Source organism: Mytilus edulis, chromosome 8, assembly GCF_963676685.1.
Source record: "Mytilus edulis chromosome 8, xbMytEdul2.2, whole genome shotgun sequence".
Lineage (NCBI taxonomy): Eukaryota > Metazoa > Mollusca > Bivalvia > Mytilida > Mytilidae > Mytilus > Mytilus edulis.
In genome coordinates this window covers 59,348,845-59,359,145 of record NC_092351.1, presented here as the reverse complement: position 1 = coordinate 59,359,145, position 10,301 = coordinate 59,348,845, and the positions used below count along the sequence as shown (strand labels likewise).

The window sequence follows — 10,301 nt, the reverse complement described above, 5'->3', positions numbered from 1 at the left end:
TGATATTTACACCTAAAGAGCGTACGTAAAGTGCTCATTACATACACCTTGTGCAATACTGTTAATAAAATTTGAATAGGAACTGTTCCTTATCTTTATTTTTCCAAGATTAAGATGCACATTCATCTACACTTCTTACTCTGATTAATGTTGTTGTTGTTTTCAATTTTACGATAGTATCCAGAAAAACATAAAACGCTGTTTCCCTGATTAGCCAAACTACAAAGAAGGGAAAGTCTAGAAAAGGCTCCCTGTTTGGTTTGTTTTATTGTGAGAAAATTTATTTTAAAAGAATTCACAGATACTTTATTTAGAAACTTTTGTTAGCATCAAGACCAAGTCAACGATTCTTGGTTCAGTTTATATTTTTTTTTTGAAAATGACAGAAAAATCTTGTTAGAAAAATCAAAATAATCAAAAGGAACAGAAGAAAAAGTTCAATATACCACGCTGCTTTTGTCTTTCATCGACGGTAATTAAATGTAAGGCACTTTAACAAACAAACAAAAAACCCAAGTGATTACATCATGTACATCTAACAAAGTATCTACGCATCTCATATCAATGGATTTTTTTTTGTGGCCAACGCGCTCCGTCATGGTCTAATAACTTTGAAACTTACGTAATGTACATCACACATTCTTGGGGCCTTGGTGGCCAAGTGATCTAAATAATTACTACTGTAATCACTAGCCAGTCAACACCGAGGTTGTGAGTTCGAACCCCGCTCGTGTTGGCGTACTTGATTCCAATCTTAATTGACTAGGATTGTCTAAGGTCGGTATAAGTTCCTGGTTAAAGTCACTGAATACGTAAAAGAATTGGAGTACGGGAATACACTAATAGCAGTACATTAATAAACTAGTTTTGAAAAAATCAGCTTATATTTGTGTTGTATAATGAAATCTTTAGCATTCGATTTTTTTTTTAAAGTGAACCTTGACTGTTCTTCTGGTATATTTCGTCCCTCTTTTAGTAAATAAAGAAAAAGAAAACATTTTAAACTTTTTTACTTGAATTTGAAACATCATATGACTTTAACGGTAATCAATTTATCACTGTGGTAAAGCATTTAGATATTGATTGTATCGATATTCCCATTGAATCTTATTTTTAAAAAAATAAATAAAAATATACTGATCAGATATAGATATTGCTATCAACTATACAGATATGAGAACTCATTCAGTTGATGCTGTACACTTTAATTTCTGAATTGTACAGTTCATGCGTTTGTATGGTTATTTAATAAGTCTTTATACTCAGTCTATAAGTGCACATACAGCAATGCCAATCAGTGTAAAACGCAGTATTCCACATCAATTCTAGGTGTCTTGTAAATTCCATTTTGAAGCTCAATATGAATTGATAGCTGCTGTAATCTTAAATGTGTGTTAGTCTTCAATAGCTTACAAAGTTTTCGGTCGATGTGAAAAACATCTTGGCTCACTGAAATGATTTCAAAAGGAAATAGAAAATTAATATACTAAAAAACAAATCCGCCATATATTTGAACCGTATAAATGTTACTGTATAATGTTGAAAATCCACTATTTTCTATGAACGAAATCCAAAAACTCAGAAACGTAAAATAAAATTTAAAAAATTCGAAAGGGATCTTACGTCAATAGATATACAAAATGAAGAAAAACACTATATAAATTCCATTCGTTGCTGCATCAGGAACTCTCAAGGTTGATTTTTTTAAAAACCAAGGATGTATAAGAATCGACACACTAAAAATTATAGCCAAATTATAAGGTCAACTAGTCCTAAGCGAGTTGAAATTTTAGTTTCTTTATAATTTATAAATTTATAAACTGCCAATATTTGAAAGGTATTTTGTTAATCATGTCAGTGTCTAGGAATTCACTTCTGAAATACCAAAGAAATATGTAATCCATCAGATGCGGTATCGCCCAAGTCATGTAAAAATTCAAACAAAATAAAATTGAGAATGGAAATGGGGAATGTGCCAAAGAGACAACAACCCGACCATAGAAAAAAACAACAGCAGAAGGTCACCAACAGGTCTTCAATGTAGCGAGAAATTCCCGTACCCGGAGGCGTCCTTCAACTGGCCCCTAAACAAATATATACTTGTTCAGTGATAATGAACGCCATACTAATTTCCAAATTGTACACAAGAAACTAAAATTAAAACAATACAAGACTACCAAAGGCCAGAGGCTCCTGACTTGGGACAGGCGCAAGAATGCGGCGAACTTAAATTGTATGCGGCCGAAGCGCTACGTCAGTGGTGAAATGTTATCAGTTCAGATAGCTTATAACAAAGCACTTACTTAATTTATTTATTGTCAGTTCCTTATAAGAAAGAATACATCCGTTTCATATAACTGTCTGTTTATCTTGACCGTTAGCCCGAAATATTATTTTAACATGTTGTTAGAGTCAGCTGTTAGAACGTACACAATGTAATATTTATAACACACATTAAAAAACAAATAATTTTAAATCGATCCAAATTTTTTGTATTGCAAATATAGGGACCAGTAAAAAAAAAGGATTGAGTCAATTTTACTCTCAAACAGCGTAAAATTAAATCGTTGGACATCGATGAAATAGCTAATAGAAAACAACCCGATGAACATAAAAAAAAATCATTTTTCCTTTAAATAGGTTTTTATCCACTCTCGTTAGGAGTGATGTATAAGTTAAGGTCAATTGAAACCTGGGCTTTTTTTTATTTAATCACCAATGTCAGTTTGAAAGTTAAAGAATCAGATGTATGGCTGTATGTTTAGTAGTAGTTCAACTTTACGGATTTAATAATACTTAGTCCCTAATATTTTGGTTAGAAATAAACTCATTTTCATCATATTTGCTTTATAATTATACAAGGACTCGAAAGTAATTACCAGTAGCGTTTTAGATATCCGTTCAGTTTAAAACAATTGGGCCGATATATATATATGTGATATAATCAATAAGAAAAAAAACCTCATTCATAGATACCAGGACTAAATTTTGTATATACGCCAGAAGCGCGTTTCGTCTACAAAAGACTCATCAGTGACGCTCGAATAAAAAAAAGTTAAAAAGGCCAAATAAAGAACGAAGTTGAAGAGCATTGAGGACCAAAATTCCTAAAAGTTTTGACAAATACAGCTAAGGTAATCTATGCCTGAGGTAGAAAAGCCTTAATATTTCAATTTTTTTTTACATTTCCGATTAGACAGTATTCCCAACAGTTTTCATTACTGTTGATCAATTCACACATTACCTAATCTGCTTTAGATCCTCTGGTATTCGTGGCCCAGTTTCGCTGAGGGATCGACGATCACTTTGAACCCCTTGCATAATCATGCCTTTGCCTAAGAAATACATGTAAATAATTATTAGGATTTTTTGATTGGTGATTTGGGTCTTACTTTTCATTTATATAATATTAAATGACTATAATTTTTAGATTTACTACGAATAAGCAAGCAATATTTAGACATTAATCACAAACAACTCATTCGCACATAAATAAACTCAAAGAATTCTTTATAATATCACAGACAGTATTCACGACCAATGCGTTGATAGTATACTAATGTATTGTCACAGTAATGCAAACATTTAAACAAGTGATTTTACGGAATGGTGAAAGTTATATGTGCTTGCCAAAAACGCACATGTAGGCTTTCATGTCGTAACGATTATTGGTGAATGTGGTCAATCGAGAGCTCAGATATTATGAAGGGATTCAAGAGGTAGTATGCATCAGCTTATATGTTGATTGAAAATGAAAATTTGAATCGCAATTATACCGAAATATTCCTTTGCTCTTTGAAATTGACAACAAGTTTTACTGTGGGTGCTTTCGGCGGATTTAAAGCACCTCAGTTCTTATACTTTTTCATATATGTTTGATTACGTCATGTTTGTTACATATATTATCATGATTGAATACAAACACACTAATTAATATTCAAACCTCTATCGTTATGCTTTACTCCGAGTTCTTGTAACTTGGACTTCGATGATTTGGATTTTGATATTGGCGTAAGCTGTCGTCTGTACTGAAACAATATACAACTCTTGTATTGCACATACATAAAAAAGTATAAACAAAAACAGGTTACTTGAATTTGTTTTTAGAAAGATAGATTATCTTACGGATTGTATACTCAAGAGCTATTTGCTAAAAGTCTTAAAGGTTATGACGGTTTTTGATAGACTTGTGTTTCATAATACGGCCATAATATAAAATATGTGCAGTAGCGCATATAAGAAATATCCATAGATATTGATACCCATTAGTGAATTCATAATTAGTTCTCATACAATAGAAGGCATTATGATAAAACCTGGGTTTATTGAGAAAGTTGTATGGTTTTCATTGAAGGAGATATAAAGATGTGACTCAAGACATACACTTATTTTTTCTAGACTTTTGAAAGGCACATTGATATGTGACGGGGGTTAACATCTATTGTTTGTTCTTCTTATTTGATATTTAACAAAACATTGCTTCTATTGTCTTTCTATAATCTATCAAACATAAACACACATTAACAAGTTCTTCCTCTAATCGTTATTCATCACACATGATCCTCATAATATCTATTATATATTGATGTTAAAACTTATGCCAAGTAAGAAGTTTTAAAATGACACCCATGCCCTACAACAGGTTGAAACAAATTGGATATATATCTAAGCAGTTATAATCTACATTTCCGATCATTTTCTGTGAGCTTGTGGTACCAGGTATATCATAAGGGAACATAGCAAAGTTGCTAGATTGCATTCTTTTCCCAATTATAAACCCACTTGAACCTGAAAATAAAAAGAACGTTAGCCAAAGTATGTCGCATATATATAAGTATTTTGAACATTATAAATGCAATATATGCAAAAGTGCTATACGTCTTTATTTTATTTAAGTGACTTTTTGTTGATTCTGTGGTACGAACTATGTGTATGGTTTTAAACTAATTTAAAAAGTATATAATCTTGAATATATACCTGACACAACAGTTTTTACTTATAACTTGCTCTCTCTATTTAAAAGTTGATAACAGGCTTATTTGAAGAGAAAAAACGCAATTTTCATATAAGTAATTGTACCGATAATGACCAATAGAATTATATCTAATGTGATGATTGCGTTACAAAGTACATGTAACTGATTTATAAAATGTGCCTACACTTGTTTTCAATGGACTGAGATACATGTATATTTTTCATGAGCGATTAGTTTATCATGTTTATTTTCATGATAGAATTTCGCATTTTTGTGCAAAACAATAATTATGCATTACGAATTGATTGACAGTTTACAATTGCATAAAACTCTACATGCTATGTTATAATATAGGTAATAACTTACTTTTTCTAGGACTGTTTGAGGGTATAGGATTTAATGGTTTTTCATGAGCAAAAACTGAATATCTAGAATTGGCGCTTCTTTTAACTGTTCTGGACTACAATATCAAATGTACACTTAGCAATAGGTTAATAAGCCTACCAAATATATATAAAGTGGTGGCATTTTTAGTTTTATTTTGATCTCTTTTGTGTTCCAAAGATGATTTAGTTGAACAATAATTCGAATGTTAATTTTTACATATTCATCGTCTAGCTTATAATGTTGAACGCAAAAATCAGCCAGAATTTGAAAGAAGAAGACAAGTAACAAATGTTTATTTAAACATTCAAACATTCATCAACATATATTCAAATAATAATGTATAAAGCAGTCAGTCCAATTTGTCTTTCGGTCGGTTTTCCCGTGAATAAATTAACACTTCAAGTTGGTGAATAAATCATTTTTACAAACAATGACTGTTTCACAAGTCCACACAATGAATTTGATGCATTTATCCTGTTTATAGTCGTATAGTGTTTGTAAGCAGTTCTCAATACCAGTTTTTGTAAATGCATATCCAGACCAAACATGTGAGTCCATTAAAAAGATAACCTTTCCTTCCACAAGATTGACACACTGAGCTGGATTTTAAATCTGCTTATTTGCAAGGTAAAAGTCTGCAGGAAGACATGTTCCCCTACCAGAACATTGTATAATGACTCCGAGCCTATCAATCTTTGCTCTTAACCCCTCTTGTAGCGTGCAAAGAGGAGAAGGCGTATTGTAAATCATAGTGTCACATACTATATTAGGTGTATGGAATGATTGTAAGGTGCCTTGACCTCATTTCATGGTCCAGTGGTGAAAGTTGTGTTTTTGAGTGCTGGTCTTTTTTTATATAATACTGTATGCAACAGGTCAATTATATGTGGTGTAAGGACATATCTTATGATGTATATGTCAGTCTTTCTAGTTTTATTGACCTTGGTCCCATTTCACGGTTCATTGCTCAGTTTTAATTTTTTGGTTTTGGTCTGTTTTTCTTAAACCGTAAGCAATAGATCAACTGTAGTTTGTGTATGGAATAATTGTAAGCTGTATATATCTGTCTGGTATTGATTATCTGACCTTGCCCCTATTTTCATGTTTCATCGATCAATGATTGGTTTTATTGGTTAATGTAAAAAAGAAGATGTGGTATGATTGCCAAGGAGACAACTGTCAACAAGAGACCAAAATGACACAGACATTAACAACTATAGGTCACCGCACGGCCTTCAACAATGAACAAAGCCCATGCCGCATAGTCAGCTACAAAAGGCCCCGATATGATAATGTAAAGCAATTAAGTATGTTTCTCAAAAACTTTAAGCAATCGGTCAAGTATATTTTGTGTTTATTGTGATTGTAAGATAAATTTGTATTTTTTGTTTGGTTTATATGACCTTGACCTAGTTTTTCTCAATCATGTTTAGTTTAAGTGATAGTTGTAGTAAAGCTTTATATTTAGGACTATCAACACACTATCAATGATAGCGCTCATGTTCTATCATTAAAAGAGGAAAACCCACAAAGCTTTAACTCCGGTAGTTAACAAAGTTTCTTTATTCTAATACACTTACCGATGGTTTATTATCCTTTAAATTACCAATGCCTTCCATTTTCAGTGGACTGATGTTTTTTACGGCTCTACTTTCCTTTCGTTGCTGATATAAAACAACAAAAAAACATATTTAAGTATAGGAGCAAACTGTTAGACCTGTACTGTGACAAAAAGTAAAATTTCATGTAAAAGACAGCATCAGAGTACAACGCCTTGACTTCTGTAGGTTTTCCAGTCATAAGATTAACACATAAAGAGGGTGAACAAACTATTATTACAAGCAATGACAGGTACAAAAGTCAAATGAATTAATCGGATGTATATGTACTAGATTTGTAAGCATTTCTCAATGCCAGGTTTTCCAAATGCATACCGGTATTCAAACCAAACATGCGAGTCCCTAATGAAAATTAACCTTGCCATTCACTAGATTGACACACTTAGCCAGATTTTAAGTCTGCTAGTTAACAAGGTAACAATCCAAAGAAAGACATGTACCCCAAACCGAACATTGTATAATGACTCCGAGCCTACCAGTCTCTGCTCTTACTCCTTATTGTCGCGTACAAAGAGGAGAAGTAACTATTGTAAATCATAAAGTTATTGAATAGACCTTGACGGGGAAGACATCACAACCTCACGCACTCCAGTCGAGCACGTTATTTAGACGTCATCAATGCAGGTAACCTAGACAGTATTCTGTGTTGTTAGATTCACTGCTCATTGCGTGAATATCTCTCTATAAATATAAAGTTCCCATGAAGAGGCTTAGGTATGTATTTGTTTTGATTAACGTTTTCCTTCTCTATGGTATCATGAAAACAAGGATCGTAGATGTTTTAAAGACTTTTTTCCTGAATTTGATATACTAATTTTTATGCCACATTTATGGGCGTTATTTTTTTTGTCTGTGTGTCAATTCGTTCGTCCGTATGTCCGTCCGTTCGACCGTCCGTTTGCCCCGCTTCAGGTTGGTCGAGGTACTTTTTGATAAAGTTGAAGTTCAATCAACTAAAAACTTAGTGTAATTTCAGGGGAAACTAGTTTCAAAGATCAGTGAGACATACATATGTTGCTTACAATAATTGTTTAGTGAATTCATCTGATCCATCAGAATTAGATTCGTTAATCTTCCAATGCCATCGATAACGTTGAACTTTTTAATTTGTGAATTGTTGCATCTTAGTAATTAGTAGATATATATTGCATATGAAGAAAACATCTAGTGAGGAAACACTATTCGAGCATCTTATCCTTAATTTCTTTTAAAGCTGTATATACTATGCAATTATGCATACTTTTTTAAGCTTGGCTACAGTGTCAACGGTGTTCACGATAACGCTGCATGTATATTTAATTTTGTAAGCTTGACACTTGTTTCGGCTTTTTTTTTTTTAGCTCAAATGTAGTCAAATTCGTGTAATATGAACGTAAATCACATTTCAAATTTGCTACGGTCATTCAGAGTCTCCGTTCAATCACAAAATTCGTAAGGGTTCCGTGGAACCCAGTTTTTCGCCTCCCTTATGAATGTAATAAATATTTTAAGAACTTTAACTGCAGCCTGTATGCATTTTAACTGGAAGAAAACTAAGTCCATATATATTTAAAATACGAAAATAAAGATTTTTTTAAATTAACTGCCGGATTCCATCATCTGATAATAAACAAGCTTTTTTTGAAAGTTTGGTAGAAATCCAGGATAGTTTAAAGAAAAATATCAAAATATTAAAAACTTCATCCACAGAGTGAATGTAATGTTAACTGGCAGTAAAACTAAGTCCATGTGTAAGTAAAATACGGATAAACAGGATTTGTTTTTACTTATTTTCTTTCTGGATACTTTCTTATAATCATAAACAAGCTTCGGTAAAAGTTTGGTAAAAATTCAAGATAGTTTGAGAAAGCTATTAAAATGATACATACTTTGAACACAGAGTGAATGTAATGTTAACTGAGAGAAACACTAAGATCAATTATAAGTAAAATACGGATAAACTGGAAATTGTTTTTATAAAATTTATTTCTGAATACTATCTTTTGATGATAAATTAGCTTCTGTCCAAGTTTGAGAGAAATCCAGGATGTTTTAAGAGAGACATTTAAATTTCAAAAACTTTAACCACAAGATGAATATTTATGGACACTGCCGAGAACCCCCACGACGACGACGGGATGTAGGATCGCTATGTCTCGCGTTTTCGACAAAAATCGAAGGATCGAAATAAAGATTATAAAATTAACTGCATAAATTCAGAAACATTTTTGAATAAATGAATAGACAAAAACTATTATCAATATTTCCTGTATTGCTAAATCTTAAGGTTATTTTGGTCTTTAAAGCTCTTCAACCTCCTTCTGTATTTGGCCTGTTTTACATTTTCAGATTCGAGCGTCACTGATGAGTCTTTTGTAGACGAAACGCGCAACTGGTGCAAATATATATATTCCTGGTACATGTATATTTCATTAATTTATTTACAAGCTCTGGGTCGATGCCACAGCTGGTTGGGTTTCTTTTAATTCCCCGAGGGTATCACCAGCCCAGTAGGCAGGACATCTGTGTTGACATGAGTAATCATTGATATCCTCGTTAATATAAATAAAGTGTTTACAAAAATTTAAAATTTGAAATATTAAGGATCTTCTTCCTCAGGAATGGATAACCGTAGCTGTATTGCGGTGTTTTTTACTCGGAATTATGGTGCTTTTAAATACTCGTCAACGTTACACTTTATTTGGCCTTTTTAACATTGTTTGATTCGAGCGTCACTTATTTTTCGTTTGAAAAGGAAGCGTGTGTCTGGCGCCAATATATTTCAATTCTGGTATCCATAATGAGATTATTTATTTATTAACAACGAAAACGAAAGGTGTTAAATAGCAATTTAAAAACAAAAGTCTTTTATAAGTTACCTGTAGCAGCTTTGAACCACAGGAAACAGATTTTAAAGGAGCGTCACTTATTTTTCGTTTGAAAAGGAAGCGTGTGTCTGGCGCCAATATATTTCAATTCTGGTATCCATAATGAGATTATTTATTTATTAACAACGAAAACGAAAGGTGTTAAATAGCAATTTAAAAACAAAAATCTTTTATAAGTTACCTGTAGCAGCTTTGAACCACAGGAAACAGATTTTAAAGGAAAATTTCTACAAACAAGAATAATTATAGATTATCGTTGATCATCTCAACGAGATTGATTTTCTCGCTTCATCCGGTACGGCGAATGCGAGAAATGTAATTGAAAATGATTCTCTAGAAGTTAAATAAGTGAAAAGTTTACGGACGTCGGATGCCAAATGTAACAGTTAATATGAAATAATTTTATCATACATATCATATGCATCAACAGACGCGAAAAACAACAGTATTATA

The 10,301-nt window shown here is 32.3% G+C and overlaps 1 protein-coding gene across 1 annotated transcript; it reads right to left on the bottom strand.

The window, feature by feature from the left end:
* Nucleotides 1–1,139: 1,139 nt before the first annotated feature.
* Nucleotides 1,140–7,004, bottom strand: LOC139486006 (uncharacterized). The gene is made up of 6 exons (XM_071270686.1): nt 6,943–7,004; nt 5,342–5,435; nt 4,685–4,788; nt 3,944–4,028; nt 3,245–3,335; nt 1,140–1,449 (listed from the first exon to the last, which is right to left on the bottom strand). The coding sequence occupies exons 1-6, from the start codon at nt 6,979–6,981 to the stop codon at nt 1,410–1,412; spliced, it is 453 nt and encodes a 150-aa protein (XP_071126787.1). The 5' UTR covers nt 6,982–7,004; the 3' UTR covers nt 1,140–1,409.
* Nucleotides 7,005–10,301: the final 3,297 nt, after the last annotated feature.